This window comes from Solanum stenotomum, chromosome 3, assembly GCF_019186545.1.
Source record: "Solanum stenotomum isolate F172 chromosome 3, ASM1918654v1, whole genome shotgun sequence".
Classification (NCBI taxonomy): domain Eukaryota; kingdom Viridiplantae; phylum Streptophyta; class Magnoliopsida; order Solanales; family Solanaceae; genus Solanum; species Solanum stenotomum.
Window position 1 is genome coordinate 60,557,814 of NC_064284.1, and position 20,992 is coordinate 60,578,805.

At 34.6% G+C, this 20,992-nt stretch overlaps 1 protein-coding gene across 2 annotated transcripts; it reads right to left on the reverse strand.

Moving 5' to 3' along the window:
• Positions 1–14,565: 14,565 nt before the first annotated feature.
• On the reverse strand, positions 14,566–20,232 carry LOC125859799 (uncharacterized). 2 transcript variants are annotated; one of them, XM_049539623.1, is made up of 9 exons: positions 19,966–20,226; positions 18,436–18,566; positions 18,273–18,330; positions 18,050–18,184; positions 17,338–17,940; positions 17,117–17,260; positions 16,935–17,045; positions 16,778–16,819; positions 14,566–15,267 (listed from the first exon to the last, which is right to left on the reverse strand). In XM_049539623.1, the coding sequence occupies exons 1-9, from the start codon at positions 20,035–20,037 to the stop codon at positions 14,650–14,652; spliced, it is 1,914 nt and encodes a 637-aa protein (XP_049395580.1). In that variant the 5' UTR covers positions 20,038–20,226; the 3' UTR covers positions 14,566–14,649. The 2 variants fall into 2 exon arrangements, with proteins under 2 accessions (XP_049395580.1, XP_049395581.1); XM_049539624.1 differs by lacking the exon at positions 16,778–16,819 and having other exon boundaries at positions 19,966–20,232.
• Positions 20,233–20,992: the final 760 nt, after the last annotated feature.

Below are 20,992 nucleotides of genomic sequence, written 5' to 3' on the forward strand. Positions count from 1 at the left end.
TGTATAATATATTACTTGTTTTATTTTTTATAGTTTGAGTTTTATGTATTAATAGTATAATAAGAAAATATAATAATTGGATCGCTTTTAAAATATTTGATCTAATTTGTACAATAAACGTTAGTTAATAATCTGATGAATGTGGTATGACAAGTTAAATTATATTGATCGTCTAAAATATATTTACATTGTCAATGTATTCAATTTAAATTATATTTCTCGAATTACTAATCTCATTTATTACATTAATTTTAAAACATATTTTGACAATATAAAAACTTTTGTATTATATATATATAAGTTAAGCTCTTGAATTTGGGAGACTTAGTTTTTGTTTGATTATAAATTTTGAAGTTAAAACTTGAAAATTTAAGTTTTTGAAATATAAAGTTGAATCCAGAGTTTAGACATGCATTATGGTTTGAAAGAAATATGATTTTTATGAATGTGTCACGATCCAAAACGAGTCATGAGTGGCACCCACACTTAACCTCCTAGGTGGGCAAGCCATTGAATCCAAACCCCAACATATATTACTTGTTAAACTTACGAAATACAAACCATAATGCGGAAGCTCAATCTTATTAAGGTAAGAAACACAAATCCACTAAAGTCTACTCTATGTTATTCCCAAAATCTGAAAATCATCACATCAAGGACATCTAATCTTCAAATTAATACTATGTCTAAGAATATTAAAGACACCAAAATAAATGAATAAAATAGTTTATGTCCAAAAACTAAGGACATCATGCCATGACCAAGAGAATCCAACACGAGTTAGAATGAATAACTCACCTTGAAACCTGATGTGCTGGAGACTGGCTAGAGCTGAGGGCGAGTCGAAGTCACTGGTACACTCGTTGCACTCCACAAAAAGAAAACAAAGAAAAACACAAGTAGGGCTCAATACAGGGCAACATGTACTAAGTAGATATCATCGGCCAACCCAAAATAGAAACTAATATGTAATGGATAATAGTATAAAATCAACTATGACACTTAGCAGGTGGCAAGCAACAAACAACATGCACCAGTGTCCACAACACTAAAGTAAGTACGTAATCAGTCAACAATATCAAGATCACACATGAGGACTCATCCCTCCAAACCAAGCTATTTTGGGAATTGAGTTCTTTGAGATTGAGTACATTCAGTTAATTCAATATGTTTTCCTCTTTAATGTTACCGTATCAGAACGTGACACCCCGATCCAATAATACCATGTCGGAATGTGACACCCAATCCAATAATACCGTGTCGGAATGTGACACCCCGATCCAATAATACCATGTCGAAACGTGGCACCCGATCCAATATATCGTTAATTTACCAATTATTATCACCACTTTTCACTTCATTAACAATATTTCATCAAGCCTTCTTTATTTAAGGCATCACTTCGCTAAAGAGGATTTCAGATTATAAATCTCACGGTCTCAGAATTTCAAACCAATCACAAACCACACAACCAAGCCATACAACCACACAATCAATTACATAGAGAACTTCACAATATCACTCAATACATATCAATCACTATTAATTAAGAGTCTATCTATCACATATAATAAACCATAACCTACCTCCACCGAGAAATCGAAGTCAAGCAAGCTACTTCTCCAATGCTTTTCCTTTTCTCAATGCCTTTGAACCTGTCCAATCTGTAGCCTTTCCGTCAAACTTGTCGGCGGTGCTAAGAACCAAGAAGAAGAGGCACATGCGGTTTGTCTTCGATAACAAAATAATAACAACCCTTCTTACTTTAATTAATTAATTAATTTATATATATATATATATATATATATATATGGGTATAAATTATGGATTAATAAATATTAAATCCTACTAATTTTAATGTTATCTTCTTTAACCACTAACTAAATAAATTATTAAACTACCCCATTAATTTTATACTTATAGTTACGAATAGTACAAAATACTCATTTAAAATCTATCGAAAGAGTCTTTTATGCAATAAAAAGCTCTAGTACTCAAAACGACCAAATGGGGCGCTACATTAGATACCAATTTACCCATCGTTCGTCCTAGAACGATCAAAAGAAGGTGAGGGTAAGAAAGGGTAGTTGTCTCAACAATTCCTTCAAAATATTAGTACCCAAGGTCTCATATCAAAAGTATCAAACCAACCAATTGGAGATCTACACCTCTTCTCATACAATGCCTCAAATGGGTCCATCTCACTACTCTAATGATAACCGCTGTTGTATGTAAACTCAACTACCAACAAAACTATTCCCAAGTGGACGCTTCAACTGACCGATTCTCCAACTAGACATTGACACAACCATCAGGACAATTATTATCTAACATAACCATGATAAAATACTTAATCAATATTGGCTACAATCAGGGGTGAACCTGAACTAGCCACCACACACTCATAATGCACAAACCATTATAGATCTTATCAAGATTACATCCTCACAACATAATTTTTCCTCGAGCTTAAGCTATAAAAATATGATCTTTAGACATCAAGTAATCATCAAAGAGAATCGAACTCATCTGATCCAAAGCTGGAAATGATCAAGTACCCACCATCGAGTGATACACCCAAGCATACAAAACCTCTAACAACACTGTAAACCTTAAGAATGACAAAAATAGATCCAATGGTCCTCACATTCAATCACACATAGCCAAAACATGATATCGATAATGAGATAAATCTTAAGTATATCAAACAAATGTAAATTTCATTGGTAGCTCTCCTATAAATTCTCATAAGCAAAGTTGTGCATGTTGAATCACTAGTATACTTCAACTATCCCAAACAACACAAAATCTTCCATAACTGGAATGAACAAGTCTAACCAATGATGCCACCCTGCCAGGAGGAAAATCACAAAATCGGTACACCCAATCCACTACTAGGGACTCACCCATAGAAGCGAAAACACACACAAACGTAGAAAGTGAATCATACTCTAAACCACACCTAGAATGAAGTAGTTGGTCACATAAGAATGTACATAACCAAGGTCGAATAACTCTAGATACTCCTTCCATAGTGCCCATATCAAACATTTTCATTCATCTGACTCTATCTCTTTGATTTTCTAGCTACCACAATCACCAATTTAGTCCCTATTATAATTGCACACATACTTGGTTTATTGAACCCCACATCCACTGAAGTCAACACTCTTAATACTAACAAAACATCATAACCACATCGATCATCTACCTTACTCTCAAACCATCATTAGTATCATATTCTTATCAAATACATGTTCAAATTATGGCTATCTCTCTTTCTATTTAAGCATTTCATGACAATTATGAGTCCCAAACAAGGCTAATAGCCCTAATTTCAAATTTGATAGTACCTTTCCATCGAGATAAGAACTCACACCCAAAGTCAACTTCACACCACTTCCACATACCATGCTTTAGCTACCATTCTAAACCATCACATACCTCATGCCAACACTTAGGGACCATGTAGAATTATATCTTACCTTGTACATCATTCTTAAGTCATCTGTCATAATTTGAGCAATCTAACCTCACGTAAAATTTTAAATTTTTCATACCTCACTATTTGTCACCCAAACCAAAACTCAATCTTTATAAACGTCGATTATAAACTCCTAGTAAGTCTGTACCGAACTAGTTCACATCTCACGGTCATATCTAAACTCATAGGCAAAAATCAATACAACCTTCAACTACACCCCAAGGGTTTATATGAGAGGTCTTGTTCCTTCACTTTTCTCAAATTCTTCCATGGTGCAAAATTCTAAATATCTCGACCCTTCAATATATCAGACTCTTGTTTCTCTAGCTCGCTTACCGATCTCATCCTTTTACCGATAACCCATGACATTTTACTTCACACTCTAAATCAAAACTTTGAGGGAAACCCTTCCTTAGATCCTTTAACAATCAAAAGTAACAAACTTTATGGTCCAAAACATGCATAAGTTCTTTCACATGCTCATTACCGATGCAATCAATCATTTCTTATCTTACTAATCCATATCTTGAAAAAACATATCACCATAAATGTAGACGTATAATGAAAAAAAATTGAATTGTAAATTCAACTGTGTAACTCAATCCTCTTATCTATCAACATTAGCTCATACCTTGAAGATTTTTAGGAATTCATGTATCTTAGCTTATCATTGATCACTTCTTCATAGATCTTACCATATCCTTCGTTAAAAATTCAATAGTACTCATTACTGAACTCAAAATCACAAAAGAACTTATAGTCACACTCGAGTTGAACGTATGTACACTCTTTTGTCAAGTCTTTTCCAATCGTTTTTAATTAATTTGATGAACCTATGACACTATTATCATAACCATAGCAAAAAAAATGAAACCACGTATCTCTGAACCCAATTCTCAACCCTTCCGAAGATACATCTTTAGGCCTTGTAATGAGAGAAAATATTCTTGCTCTCACCTCTTTCCAAAGGCTACACTGCATCTCATTAATTTTATTTTATTGTTCATTTTGACTCTACCTCCTTTAAATTCTATTCGAGCGGTGTCCCAACATCTCCTTAAACTTTTCATACAGTCACGTTACTCACCAAATAGTAGAAAACAACAACCTTAGCTCGCAAGTCATTATCACCATACAAAATTCATCTAACCACTAATCATTATTATATAGTTGCATTTCAATCACAATCCATCACGAACTCTTATTACCATCATGTTAAGTTAGCTCTTTCCATCACCACGAAGTCAACCTTTTCATCAACATGACACCTCAAACTCAGTTATACCAATCAGTTCAAAGGACTAACCTAATTTTATACGCACTTTCTTACTAAAATCTTCAATTGTCTTCACCCTAGTATACTCATTGAATTTTATTTATCCATAAGTTTGTCATTTCAGTATCAATCTACTCCTTTGGAGCTTAAGATAAAATCACCAGTCCCCAATTAGAATCCTCAAGATACACTTCACAGCCTAAATGCATTAATACCGTACCAAGGATCCAACACTAAGATCTTCCTTAAAAACAATGCTTAACCCAACACCTATAGTAACAAACTAGTTGGTTTCTCAAATGTGAATGCAACACAAAATCTCATTATTTGAACATGCCATACAACTAATAACTCCTTAAGTAATTAGTATTCACACTTGACAATCGACATAATCGTTTCCATATAACACTAGTACCACATTGTGAACGTCCGTTAAATCCATCACTAGAACAAATTATACCTATCGAGAAGATCATATCCAAATAGCCCACACATTTTTAACCATTGAATAACTGCAAAACATTATTAAACCGTTCTATCTCTAGCCTAAGCGATTTGCATTTTTTCTTAGATCAAGTCAACAATAGTAACACACTTCATAACTCTAACTAAGTAAGCATTGGTACTGTTGTAGTAGTCGTATCATGACCCTCTTTAATGTACAATCAATCCATGGAATTGTAGTAAAGATTCTAACCTCAATTGGCGCAACCTAATTTCATCATTCGCTAAACAACCCATGCATGTTATGAAAACTTTTCTAACTGTGTTTTCTAAAGTAATGATGTTCATTTTCCAGCTGTCCCTTACGAAACTTCTTGCATGTTGTCACATATATAGATAAAGTACAAAATTTGACCTCATAGGCTGCAACACATATCTTCCGTTTCTCTATATTCATGAAACCATCTCTCCTCCTATCGCTCAAAGTTTGGGGTATATAATTGAATGAAAAAGCTAGAAAATGCCGCCTTAAGTCATAGGTAGTGCCTTTACTAATCGGCACTCAACATGAGACTATCACCACATTTTGCGTCTCCCCGAAACTAGTATGTCACAAACTCAACACTAAGCCTCTCCACTATATTCATTTTATGAAGCAACTCAAAACAATCAACAATGAAAGCATAATCATCTTCATAATCAATACCCATAAAGAATGAGGGTTTCAACTTTATGAACTTAATAAAAAAAATCATGTTGATCACTAGTCATTATAGGCCCTGTAGTCAATCGAGAAAATATACCTATTTTCAAGGATACATTTTTTATTTCTTTCTGGTGTTGCTATTTCAACTCATAATACTCTAGTACTAACCATATGTGAAATAGAGTGAAGAAGTTCAGATACCAATTTGTATCACTTAGATACCACTTGGATTCAAGTAGTAACACGAAACAAAAAAGGAATGAAGTTTTCCTAAAGTCCTATAGCCGCTCGAAGAAAAGTAAAGGTGTCCCCATACCGTTCCGCGAGACTCTACTAGATTTGTCCTTGTGTGATGAGATCACCGAACCTAACACTTTGATACCAAGTTTGTCACGATCCAAAACGAGTCATGAGTGGCACCCACACTTAACTCCTAGGTGGGCGAACCATTGAATCCAAACCCCAACATATATTACTTGTTAAACTTACGAAATATAAACCATAATGCGGAAGGTCAATCTTATTAAGGTAAGAAACACAAATCCACTAAAGTCTACTCTATGTTATTTTCAAAACCTGAAAGTCATCACATCAAGGACATCTAATCTTCAAATACTAAGTCTAAGAGTATTAAAGACACAAAATAAATGAATTTATGTTCGAAAACTAGGGACATCATTCCATGACCAAGAGAATCCAACACGAGCTAGAATGAATAGCTCACCCTGGAACCTGATGTGCTGGAGACTGGTTAGAGCTGAGGGCGAGTCGAAGTCNCAAAATAATGAATAAAATAGTTTATGTTCGAAAACTAAGGAAATCATTCCATGACCAAGAGAATCCAACACGAGCTAGAATGAATAGCTCACCCTGGAACCTGATGTGCTGGAGACTGGCTAGAGCTGAGGGCGAGTCGAAGTCACTGGTACACTCGCTGCACTCCACAAAAAGAAAACACAAGTAGGGCTCAGTACAGGGCAACATGTACTGAGTAGATATCATCGATCAATGCAAAATAGAAACTAATATGTAATGTATAATAGTATAAAATCAACTATGACACTTAGCTGGTGGCAAGCAACAAACAACATGCACCAGTGTCAACAACACTAAAGTAAGTACGTAATCAGTCAACAATATCAAGATCACACATGAGGACTCATGCCTCCAAACCAAGCTATTTTGGGAATTGAGTTCTTTGAGATTGAGTACATTCAGTTAATTCAATATGTTTTCCTCTTTAATGTTACTGTGTCAGAATGTGACACCCCGATCCAATAATACCATGTTGGGATATGACACCTGATCCAATAATACCCTATCGGAACGTGACATCCTGATCCAATAATACTGTGTCGGAACGTGACACCCCGATCCAATAATACCATGCTAGAATGTGGCACCCAATCCAATATATTGTTAATTTACCAATTATTATCACCACTTTCCACTTCATTAACAATATTTCATATTCAAGGCATCACTTCGATAGAGAGGGTTTCAGATTATAAATCTCACAGTCTCAGGATTTTAGACCAATCACAAACCACACAACCAAGCCATACAACCACACAATCAAGTACATTGAGAACTTCACAATAGCACTCAATGCATATCAATCACTATTAAGAGTCTATATATCACATAGAATAAACCATAGCCTACGTCCACCGAAGAACCAAAATATCCAATGCTTTTTCTTTCCTCAATACCTTCAAACCTTTCCAATCTGTAGCCTTTCCGTCAAACTTGTCGGCGGTGCTTAGAACCAAGAAGAAGAGGCGCATGCGGTTTGTCTTCGATAACAAAATAATAACAACCCTTCTTTCTTTAATTAATTAATTAATTTATTTTTATTATTATATATATGGGTATAAATTATGGATTAATAAATATTAAATCCTACTAATTTTAATGTTATCTTCTTTAATCACCAACTAAATAAATTATTAAAATTATCTCATTAATTTTATACTTATAGTTACGAATAGTCCAAAATACTCATTTAAAATCTATCGAAAAAGTCTTTTATGCAATAAAAAGCTCTAGTACTCAAAACGATCAAATGGTTACAGAATGAAAGTCCCAAATACTGATCGAAGCCAATTTTTAAACAATAATATTCATAGCCAAAAAAAATATTTAAAGATGATTTTTAAATAGTGTCATTATTTTATTTTTTTTATGTTTGATTAAAGAACTTAAGTTCCATAAAGTTTTCTTTTGTTCCCTGAATTATGACGCTAATTATATAATACCTTATTATTATTTATTATTTATTTATATCCATAGTTCTTTGGCAAATTATTGTAAAGAGCTTTTGTGTTTGCTTTCGAAACTTTTTTGGTTCAATTAGTGTGGCTTTTGCCATTAGCTTAATTTATCAATTACATTCAGACTTTTTTAAAAAGATATAATAACATCATTAGTATCGGATTCATGATTTTCATTAATATATATATATTATAATTTTTACTGAAGAGGTTAATTTGGATGGATCCCTATCAATTACATTCAGACTTTTTTAAAAATATATAATAACATCATTAGTATCGGATTCATGATTTTCATTAATATATATATATTATAATTTTTACTGAAGAGGTTAATTTGGATGGATCCCTCTCGTTATCCATCTGCCTCTGAAAACAATCATGTTTTTTATGAAATCGATCTTTCTCATTATATATTATATTTTTATAATAAATATTTTATTAGATATTTCAACAAACGATGTGATTATAAAGAAAACATTAGACATTGATCATAAGTATTGGTACCTTGTGTAGGTTGACCATATCTTAGATTCTAAATGTGTGAAAGATCGACGGAGAAACTGATTATTTTTTTTAGAAAAATATCGTCTGATTATGACTAAATACAGTTCCAGCACCACTTGTTATAAGAAAAAAATGCAAAAGAATATTAATCTCTTCTTTTTTGTTGTTCTAGGACCACTTTTAGCAGAAAATGTAAAAAAGAATACTAATATCATGGACCACTTTTAAGAAAATATGTACTCCATCCGTTTGAATATTTGTGTATCGTAATTTATTTTAGTATGTTAAAAAAATAAAATGTTATCGATTCATATTTTATCCATCGTTAATTTTTTTTTGTATATTAACTATTGGCTACAATTAATTTGGATCGAGCCGATAAAAAAAAGAAAAAAACCTTTTTGATTAATCATATAAACATTTCGTTTAAACTAATAAAACTTGTGTCTGCGTTGTGTGTGTGGGGGGTGGGGGCAGTGGCGGAGGCAGGAATTCTATCAAGGGGGTTCAAATAAAACATAGGCGAAATCCTGAACCCCATAAACCATTGAGCTACTCCTTTGACATATGCTCAGGGGGTTCAATTTTAAATATATACACGTACACAAAAAAATTAATCTTATATATATAGTGTAATTATTTTTCCGAGGGGGGTCGGATGATCCCCCTGGACACACTCTACATCCGCCACTGGGTGGGGGGTGGGGAGGAGGGGTTAGAAAGATCAAAGAACACAAGCAAATTGCAAAGTACAAGAGTAACGTACAAATTTTCTACTTTGATTCTTTTCCCCTAAATTACATATTTTATCCTCCTACGTCTCAATCTCGTTATCTCAAATTACATATTCCTTCTTTTCTAAATAGGAAAAAGAACAAATATACCTCCGAACTATCGTAAATGGTATGCAAATATCCTCCGTCATACTTTTGGGATATTGGTTCCCCTGCGTCCAAAAACTAGAGCATATATACCCTTTATACTAACTGACATACATGTGTCATACTCTTATCCATCGACCCGACATTTATTAAATATCGGATCGACGGGTAAGATTGCGCCACGTATCCCTATTTAGTCTTCCATTAGAGCGAAGACATATATGCTCTAGTTTTTGGACGGCATGAACACCAATATTCCAAAAGTATGACAGATCTGCATACTATTTACGTCAGTTCGGGAGTATATTTGTCCTTTTTCCCTTTCTAAATTATTATGTCTCAATCTCAAATTAGTTCAATCCAACTTGCGATAAAAATGAAACAAAACCTAATATAATAAAAAGAAAAGATGGAAAGCTTTTGTCTTGTGACCAAAAAAAAAAAAAAGAATTCATGTCTTAAAAGGAAGCATGATTTGCAATATTTTTCTCCTATGTCCTAAAATTTAAAATTTCCAAACTCCTAATTCTTACTTCGCCTCTGTTCATTTTGACATGTTTTCTCTATAGGAGGCAAATTATGGCACGAAGGACAGTTGATGCCTTGTTTCCCAGAAGTTGAAAAAATTATACAATCCCAATACATCCCATCTTGGCTGGCTAGGTGAAGAGTATATTCTAATACTTCACAATTAAGGGATGTCAACATGATGCGTGGGCAAGGAGGGTTGAAGCCTATCCGGGGTGGTAGGGAAGGTTCGTCAAAATTTTCACTGAGGGGGTAAGAGAGGATGTAGAGTATTAATTGTTGTTCGAAATATTACGGAAAATACTTGCATCGCAAACACGACAGGGGATTCTTCAAAGCTTGAGGGTCAAAAATATTATATCATTAAAAATATTTCACCTGATATAGGTGTATCTCAGAATTCAACAAACTATTTTAGTAATTAGCTCTTAATATGTTATATATTTTCTACTTTTCCAAAGGAAAAAAAGGACTTCAATATATATATTAGCCAACCAAAAGCTGAAATATGAACATTCTATAAGTCACTAATAAACATAAGGAGGAAAATAAAAAGAACCTAATAACTATAGCGTTGAAATTCAGATTGAACAAAGTTTTAGAATTATTACAATCATTCCCTGCAGCTTTGAGAATATTACTTGATTTATCACCTTATTCAATGGTCTGAATTAAATGTCCCTGGAAAAGATAAAAAGGTACAAATTAATGGAAAATTAAAAAATACTACTAGTATTATTTTTATATCAAACACCGTCATGTGCTCTCAAGACATTTTATGGTTGGCTCCCATTTCTTGGCATCAATTATTTTGTTACGCTATATGTGGATATAGTTTATACTTTTTGACTGCGTATAAAGTACAATTTGTACCCTTTAATTGGGTGGGGCCATCGTCCCGGAGACGTTTTGATAATGCATATTTGAATGATTAAGAATCTATATCTAAATTTGAACACTGAATGATTAGTATTATTTATTTTTAACATTAGAATGTGTTTAATTTATATATTTGCAAATATAATATATTTAGTAAACATATACAATTCAAATAAGAAAATAATTAAATAGAATAAAATATATCATTATTTGACAAAAAAAAAAGAAATATATATGTTTGATGGTTATGGTGGAAATTGTTTATAGTGATGATTATGGTAATGATTGATGTTATAAGTAGTTAGTAATGGTGCTAGTGATATTTATAAAGGTGGAGGTAGTTGGTGTTGTAGTGACCGATGTGATGGTCACAGTTGGTATATGGTAGTGTTGATTGAGATGGTGAAGTTGGTTAATGTTAGTAGTTGGCGATGTTGATGGTAGTGTCTGAAGGATGTGTGGCGATTGATGATGTGTTGGTGATAGTTATCGGCAATGCTAGTTGTGATGGTGAATGTGGTTGATATATGGATTGACCTCAATGGTGGTACTAATGAATGATAATGATCGTGGAAGTGGCGATGACGGTGACGACAATGTGTGCTATAATGATGAAAGGTGGTAGGCGTAATGGGGACTGATAGTACGTAGTAGTTGATAGTGATGGTGGTTGTCAGTAGTGATGGAAAAAAAATAAAGCACAAATTAGGAGACAAAAAATACTTGGACTCTATTCAATAGGCTTGAATTCTCATTTTCAGAATTCCAACAATTGAACTCTTTTAAATAGAGTTTTACTAACAAAAAATAAGATAACACTAACTCGTACTATCACTCAATGACTAATAAACTCAAAAGATTTTGCTATTTTTATTCAACCAACTACTCACATGCTATATATAGACTAAGTCAATAAAAAATACTAACAACTGAAAAAAGTAAAACAGTAACCAACAATCCCTCCCTTAAACTGAAAGTCATAGTATCAGTTTATCATGCTTGCAATTAACAACTTGTTTCAAATGTGATCTTCCAAAGTCCAAACCCCAAGTAGTTTTCTGAACTTCAGGAAATATGCTAATTTTTAGAGATTTGGTAAACACATTAACAATCTGATTTTCACTTCTACAGAAGATGAGAATGATTACTCAATCTTTTGTGAGGTCCCTTAAGAAATGAAATTTGACATCAATATGTATACTACACTCATGCTAATTACAACATCTTTGGAGAGCTTTATTGTTCAACTGTTGTCGCAATAAATGGTAGTATAGCCATTTTGCTTGAAATGAATTTCTTCAAGAACCTTGCCCATCCAAATTGCTTGACAGGCACATGTTATTGCTGCAACAAATTCAACTTCTGTAATTGATAAAGTCACAATTGATTGCTTTCTCAAAGACCATGAAATAGCTCTCGACCCATCATAAAGACATAACCAAAGGTACTCTTCCGATCATCTGAATCTCTAGCAAAGTTAACTAAGTCTAATTTTTCTCTTTTCGCGTAGAACGAACCATAATTAGTAGTTCCTTGCAAGTAGCGAAAAAATCTCTTTGCGGCAAGAAGTTGCATCTTTTTCGGGCTTTCCATGTATCTGTTAATAAGACTTACAACATGAATATTATCAGACCTTGTGGTTGTTAAATACATCAAGCTTCCCACTATTTGTTTATAAAGAGTGTTGTCAATAAGACTTACAACATGAATATGATCAAACCTGTGGCTGTTAAATACATCAAGGTTCTCACTATTTGTTTATAAAGAGTGTTGTCAACTCTCATTCCTTTAGGTTCATTAGTCAGCTTTATATCGAACTCAGTGGAACTGCTAGCAAAGTTATAACTCTTCATTTGAAATCTGTCCAAAATCTTTTTAACATACTTTTTTTAGGTGATGAAAATCTTGTAAAGAATGCATCACCAACTTAATTATTTATTTGAAATAAGTAAAGTGATACATTGATTTCGTCCAATAGCCCTCGTAATTTGTGGAGGGAGAACCAAAAAAAAAAAAATCAAACAAAAATGTGTTGATGCAATTTTATGTTTTTTTGAATGCAAAAATCAATTCTATACAATTGATTAATAAACTCAGGAAAGTAATAAATTTGTACCATCACCTTATTTTTTTAATAGATGATATTAAATAGGTTTCTTGATAATCTTCTTTACTATTTTTTGATTCATTTTCAATTTTAGATGTGTTATTAGTTTACATTAAAAAGTGTCGAAACAAAAATTTGCCCGTTATGTATATTAGTTTTAGATTTTTGAAGCGTAAGAATTCATTTTTAAAAATCATAGTAACAACAACAACATTTCAATAACAACAATAACAATAACAACTGTAATAAAAACGCAAATAAATATGAGAGTATCTAGTAAATATTAAAATAAAAACTTATCGTAAATTTAACAAGTGAATGAAATAATAGACTTTAAGAAATGACAAACAAACACCTTGAATGAGGCCACATGAAAAGAAATATTGAGAATCCTATGACATAATTTAGACGTGTGAAAAGGCAAAAGTCACAGAAAGTCCATGAAACAACATAGACGTAAAAAATAATACTCCTCCGTCCCATTTTATGTGGCACTTTTCAAATTTTGAGATTCAAACAAGTCTATCTTTGACCGTAAGTTTTTCATATATATATCTTTTAAACATTTTGAATTATCAAGTACTGTAACTTATAATACTTTTTATCGTAGTTTAAAATATATAAATTTCATTTGAAATTAAATTCCGTGAGTAAATTCTCGGTCAAACTTAAACGGTTCAACTCTCGAAAAATGAAAAGTGTCACATAAATTGAGACAGAGGGAGTATTAATTAAAAGAGACGGACATGGATCCTATGTCGTTAGAAATTATTGTTGTGGTGGTTTAGTTCTTGAACATCAACGTTGTTCAAATATGAATCAAGTAAAGTCATTACATCATATCATTATTTCAATCCAAAATCTAGATAATGCAAAACTCTCTAAAAAAAATTAAAATAGTTCTGATAGATATTCATTAGCACTGATGTACTGAGTTTTATCTCGAAATTGTAATACCTTGCGAGGAGTACTGTGTTTTATCTCGAAATTAATCTTGTTTTATATTTGATTAAATTGAGTAACGTAGCATGAATTATCTTTTTTGTGTTAGTTGACTTAAGTTGCATCTTACTATTGGGTTGAGGCTCCCCCTCCAAAGTCCAAACTATACTTTGGAACGAGTTTTTGCCTCATACAATTCAAGCCAAAGGTCCCGAATAACTTAGCAGAAATGAGATCACCTAACAGCTCCCAGTCGGGGAAAGGATAAGCTTGCTTCTTCATGAGCTTAACAGAATAAATCCTACACAGTGGAGCTAAATTTCTCATGATTTTGCGCGAAAGCACACTCAATGATATACTGGAAAATATACAAATTTTTGCAGCCTAAGGGCAGTGTAATAACAAAGATTGCCCCCTCCCTAACAGAAAAGTAGTAATGTTCTATGGACAGAAATATGATCAATAACTTTCCTGCATTCTGTTTATAAATAAACTCGCGCTTGCCCTGATGAACAGCAAGTCTGTCGGAAGCTGTATTCCAAATATGTTGATTAATCACATATTACTACATTCTGACAAATACAATTATACAAACAAAGCTGCTATGTTACATCTACAGAGCTCACTCTGATCCAGGCTCTGTCGGGCTCCATATACAAATCTCTAAATCTAGCTGCCCGGATGAGTCCAGATGAGCAAAAGGAACCAGGAGAAAATCCACCGGGGGTAAACCTTGAAATCTACCTGGAAAACTATGAGCAGATGATTTCAATCTCAGTGAGCTGCTTCCTTTTTCTGATACAACATCATACAAGTAGCATTCCTTTGATGACCTTGGACCGATACAAGTAATCACAATGGTATGTCCTATACTTTGTGTTCCCTTGGATAGAAGAAAGAGGATCCCATCTTTTTCTGCTTGTAAAACAAGGAAAGTTTCCTTCTTGCTCAACGAGATAGGCAATGGGCAATCATACTGAAAGTGCCTTCCTGAATCCCAGTGCTTACTGCTGAAATGCGATGAGAGTTGCTTGGAGGAATCAACAAATTTACAGTTCTGGAGAGGGCATGGACATGGTGCATAAGGGCAGGCCTCTTCGTGATCTCTTTTCTTTGAGAAATCAACAATTTCTGTGCATCCATACTTGATGTTTCCGCAAGGTACTGGTCCTGAACCAGCAACTACTTCAATCTCTGCACAGACTACATTCCCCTCTATGCTATCTGTGTGTGCATGTTCCTAAAGGGGGTACCAGCAAATCATTTTGGTCAATAATTCCAAGAGAATACTTTTTTTTTTAACTTGAAATTCCAAGGGAATACTTGAATGAACTTGTACCATAAATGAAAATTTATTCGAAAGAAAAGAGACGATTGGGTAAGCCTCTCAGGTTCTGAGATCTTTAAAAGTAAAATTTACCATGATTCAATATCAGGTTCCATATATAAAAACATACATAACGCAGACATTAGTTATCATGCACAGAGAACTATGTATGTATAGTTCTAGTAAGAGTATGAGATTTGAAAAGTGATATTACAACATTGACGTACTCAACAGAAAAAGATACTACAACATCAAATCATCTTAATATGCCATGACATGTAGTAGCAGAGGAAGATCATTTCACACTTCCACTCAGGCATCAGTAAAAGGATTCTGGACGCACACCAAATACAAGCAATTAGGGTATTGCTGCTAAAATGAAATCCACAGATGCATTTGGGGTTTAGGATAACTATTTTTTAGTTTGTGATAGTTTACTCATTGTTTACCCTCATTAGTCACTCAATCTATTAATTAAGGCATCAACTAAACACTCATCTCAATATCATTTGTTTCTGGGTCATAGAAGCAAGTCATGTGTTAAAATGATAATAGCAACGTGCTACTTCCACTCAGGCATCAGTAAAAGGATTCTGGACGCACACCAAATACAAGAGCAATTAGGGTATTGCTGCTAAAATGAAATCCACAGATGCATTTGGGTTTAGGATAACTATTTTTTAGTTTGTGATAGTTTACTCATTGTTTACCCTCATTAGTCACTCAATCTATTAATTAAGGCATCAACCAAACACTCATCTCAATATCATTTGATTCTGGGTCATAGAAGCAAGTCATGTGTTAAAATGATAATAGCAACGTGCTACTTCCACTCAGGCATCAGTAAAAGGATTCTGGACGCACACCAAATACAAGAGCAATTAGGGTAATGCTGCTAAAATGAAATCCACAGATGCATTTGGGTTTAGGATAACTATTTTTTAGCTTGTGATATTTTACTCATTGTTTACCCTCATTAGTCACTCAATCTATTAATTAAGGCATCAACCAAACACTCTAACATCTCAATATCATTTGTTTCTGGGTCATAGAAGCAAGGCATGTGTTAAAATGATAATAGCAACGTGCTACTTCCACTCAGGCATCAGTAAAAGGATTCTGGACGCACAGCAAATACAAGAGCAATTAGGGTATTGCTGCTAAAATGAAATCCACAGATGCAATTGGGTTTAGGATAACTATTTTTTAGTTTGTGATATTTTACTCATTGTTTACCCTCATTAGTCACTCAATCAATTATTTAAGGCATCAACCAAACACTCTAACGTCACAATATCATTTGCTTCTGGGTCATAGAAGCAAGTCATGTGTTAAAATGATAATAGCAACGTGCTCCTTCCAGGTTTCAGTTCAGGGTAAAACATTTTAATTAGTAGAGAGCAAGAATTAGATGGCAGATCACCTGTTCTGTGAAGGTATCTTCATACTCTTGATCTTCCATGTCCTGCCAAGTAGATGAAAATATTACCAGGCCTTACTTGATACTTACAAGTTGCGACTATAAGACTAACGGGTTACTTATGAGAACAAAAAATTACTAAACCACACCTCTCCTATACCTGTGCATGAGAAACCTCTTGCATTGGTTCCACTGCTCTCAGCGGCATACTGTCAGTTTGGGCTTTGTATCCCAATGACCCCATCCCAAGTCCTCTGTCCATGCAGACTACCTGCATGAGAGAATAAAATTAGAATAATATGAGAATATGTTGGTTTACTTAATCAGACAATTGGAGTGTACCTCCCCTGAACCATAACCACCAAGCTCCTTCTCTTGCTTTTCTCTCTCACTAATCTCCTCCTCACCCCATGAGAATAAGCAAGGAAAAGCTACAGGGGCTGATTCATATGCTGCTCCAACAGCAACACTCTCATAGTAAAAGAGCTGCAAACCAATGAGATATTAAATTAAGCACTAATAAGATAAAACAGAGATGGGTATTTCACATTATTCACCGTCACCTGGAGAAACAAAAGACAACCCCCAACTGCACGTTGCTTTCCTTGACGAAAACGAGATATCTCCCGCACTAGCCGGTCAAGCAAGAACTTGCCCCAATTATATTGATGGAGTACATCCATATTTGTCAAAAAATGGAGGAAAGAAGGGCTTACATCAAGCCTTGCAGTTGGGCACACAAGAGTGCCCATTACATAAAGCACGAATGACCTTTTGAAATCTTCCCCAGCTTCTGGAGCTGCAAGTCGTTCCTCCAGAAGACGGACAGAAATCCCACGATTGGTGGCATTGTATCGTTTACGTAATTGTAAAATCAATTCATCAGACCCTGAGTTCACCACATCTTTACCACTGGCAGGCAAACCCATTACAAGTTCCACATCCCTTGGAGTTAAGGGTATCCTCTCACCACAGATTTCCAAGCTACGTCTTACAGTATTGAACCTCTCCAATAGCCAAAGACACAAACTTCTTCGAAGAGTCCGACATCTGAGGCCAAGGATGCTACCAAAACCCATACTCTTTACAGCTTCCTTCTGGTCAGGTGTGAGCCGTTGTAAGACATTTAGTAGACGGCCAGGGGAACACCTTGTGACTAATTTGGTCTGCATAAGTAATCCATCAATAAGTTCATAAGAAGTCAAAGATATTAAACCTTCTTAGCGTTATGAGTTTAATCATCAAATAAAGAAAACCTTTGGGAGGGAGTTTAACCTGTCTTCTTGGCTTAGGAGCACGGGCAGGTGCTGAGCTCAGGTACTTATCCCACACTTCACGGGCACGAGTAGTGTACTTTGCCTTCTCCTCAGGACCCATCAGCTTCCATGCATCTGATGCTGCCTTTGTGGCCTGAAAAGTGATGTGCTCTTACTAACAGGCTTGTGTGTAACAAACAGGTGTACGCTAATGCATCTCATAAATACAAATAGATTCTTACAGCTTTCAGGCCTGAAGATTCAGGATGTGTAGCACTATACTCTTTAATAAAGTCACGGCTGAAAATATTATTCTCAGTGTTAGATGAACATGTAGTCCAAAAGCAGTGGAAATTAGATAAACAAGTTACAAAGATAAGGTATTTACTCAAATAAACATGTCACCTGAAGTGCACCCAAGAGCAAGCAGGACGAGGAGTGGCTACTTGCTTTTTCTTCTTTTTTCTACTCCCTTCAGGTTCACTAATTCCTTGATCCTTCCTCTTTCCCATTGCAAATTCTCCTTCAGTAGGCACCTTAAATTAAAGAATGGAGAAATTCAGTTACCTATAATACCCATCCACCTTAAAAAAAAAAACGAAGATGATGCCAAAGCACATAGAATCCGGAAAAAAATGAACTCTTTTAACTGAACAGCAAATGAACAAATTCACCACATTTAGAAAATATGACCATTATATGCTATGATGCTCCCAACTACAGCATCAGCTGAAAACATGTCTGTAGGCCGGCAGCAGTATTATGCATACAGATTCAGCAACTCCTAAATGTTAGCTTCTTCATTCTGCTAATTCATTAAGATTCAGCTACTCCTCAATGTCATTTCTGCGTACTGCCAATTTCCTTAATAAACAGTGCATTTGTTTTGTGAATAATATGCTATTAAACCAAGTAATGTTGTGAAGTATGCTGATAGTCCAATACAAAACAGCCAAGCAGAGCTGATACCTGCACTTTGATATATAGTGTCCTTACTTTAAAGACAAAGTTATCATATTTACATGGTTCATATCCTCAGTCTCTTCAAAAGCCCACTAGTACTTTGCAAGTCCATAATTCCGTGACAGAAAACCTGGACTATCATACTTTCAGACACAAATGGCTAAATAAACAGTACCCAGATTATGTTCCACTTTCCTACATCATCTTTTGAATGTGATATAAATATCATGTGCTCTATTCACTACAACTCTGTCTGTGCCAGCTCGCTCATACTACCAGTCCCAAGCTCCCATAAAGGAGGGCTACCGAGGGTCAATCAGAAACAGCCTCTCTACCCCATAAAGGTAGGGGTAAGGCTGCGTACATCTTACCCTTCGCAGACACCACTTGTAGGAATACACTAGGTTTGTTGTTGTTGATGTTGTGCTCTCTACTACCTTCTTAAAGTTCCAATTGGTGCAGTAACATTTTTAAGCAACTCTGTTTTTCTTCGTCCAAACAGTTTACGAGTTCTACTCCCTTCTGTCTCAATTTGTGTGACATCGTTTGACTTCACACACAAAGCTTAAAGAAAGAAATGAAGACTTCTGAATTTTTTAGTCTAAAACAAGCCTTGTACATCCGTGTGACTATAAATAAAAGCAAAATTTTAAAGCTAAGTTATTTCTAATTATAGAAAGCTAACAGTCTTATTTACATAGACTAAAAAGGAAAGCTTCTTCTCTAATTCTAGTAAATTGCTACTGCATTCTAAGCTGGACAGCTATTTAACACAAAAACACACACACGCAGAAGGAGGAAGCGAGAAACTGAAAGAGAACCAAATGATCATGAAAGTTTTGATGAATAATAAGTGGATGCTTCACTTCAGCAAAAACAAAGAAATCGAAAACTGACTGTAAAACAACAAAAGGAGGTACGATATAAGGCACAAAGAAAGATGAAAAATCGAAGGGAATTGAGAATTGAAACCATTGTCATTGTGTGGTGAGGAGATGAGGCTTTGTCGTTGAGATCAGGTGGAGAAGCCTCAACCTCGACCATGTCGATTATACTAGGGTTCCGGCAGCTATGAATGGTGATGGAGGTTGATCGATGACGAGACGGGGACGAGTTCGTCGGCCGCCAGGGAAATTCAGGCGTTCAGAATTATTTTTTCTGTGCTGATTAGGGTTGTACCTTTAGGTTCTTTGGTTAATTTGATTTTTTTCATCGGTAATAGGAAGAGTACAATCGGGCACCGGTTTAGCCCGTTTCCTTTGTTCTTGTTATTTTTTTATTTTTTTTTGTCTTCCAATCCATAGGTGTCCGGAGCCCCTAACTAAATTAGGATTGCGCCCTGCAGGCTGCAGGGAGGGGTGTTCATAGTTTGATTTGCGTTAGTTATTGGTTAAAATCAAATTCAAATCAATTTAGTCAATTTTTAAATTTCTAAAATCAAATCAAATCAAACGAAAAAAAACTCGCTAATTTGGTCGTTGTTGGTTTGGTTCGGGTTTTTTTATTTTTTTGATTTGAAAGTAATAAATTAAATTTGTTGAGAGTATATGTATCTCGATAAACACAGACACCTAATACATGAACAATCCACAAGAAAGTTACTGTGGATTCAATTAAGCAATATTATAGTTATTATTATACGAACAAAGTGATTTAATTAAGTGAAAGTGTGAACTATTTAATGCTACGTAGGGTATGTAAAGATTAAAGTACTGGACTTTGATCAACTTTGTCTTAGATTTTTAATAGTCGGGCTTGAGATAACGGTAAAGTTAAGACTTAGGGATCGTTTGGTTGGGCACAAGTTATCCCAAGATTAGTTATCTTGGGGCTAGCTATCCTAGGATAACTTATCCCACCACGTATATGGGATAACATATCCCATCACTATGATATAAATAGTGGGATAAGTTATCCCAAACATGACAACCAAACAAGATACAAAAACTTTATCCCATCACTATTTTCTTATCTCATCGCTATTTAGTTCTATCCCTCA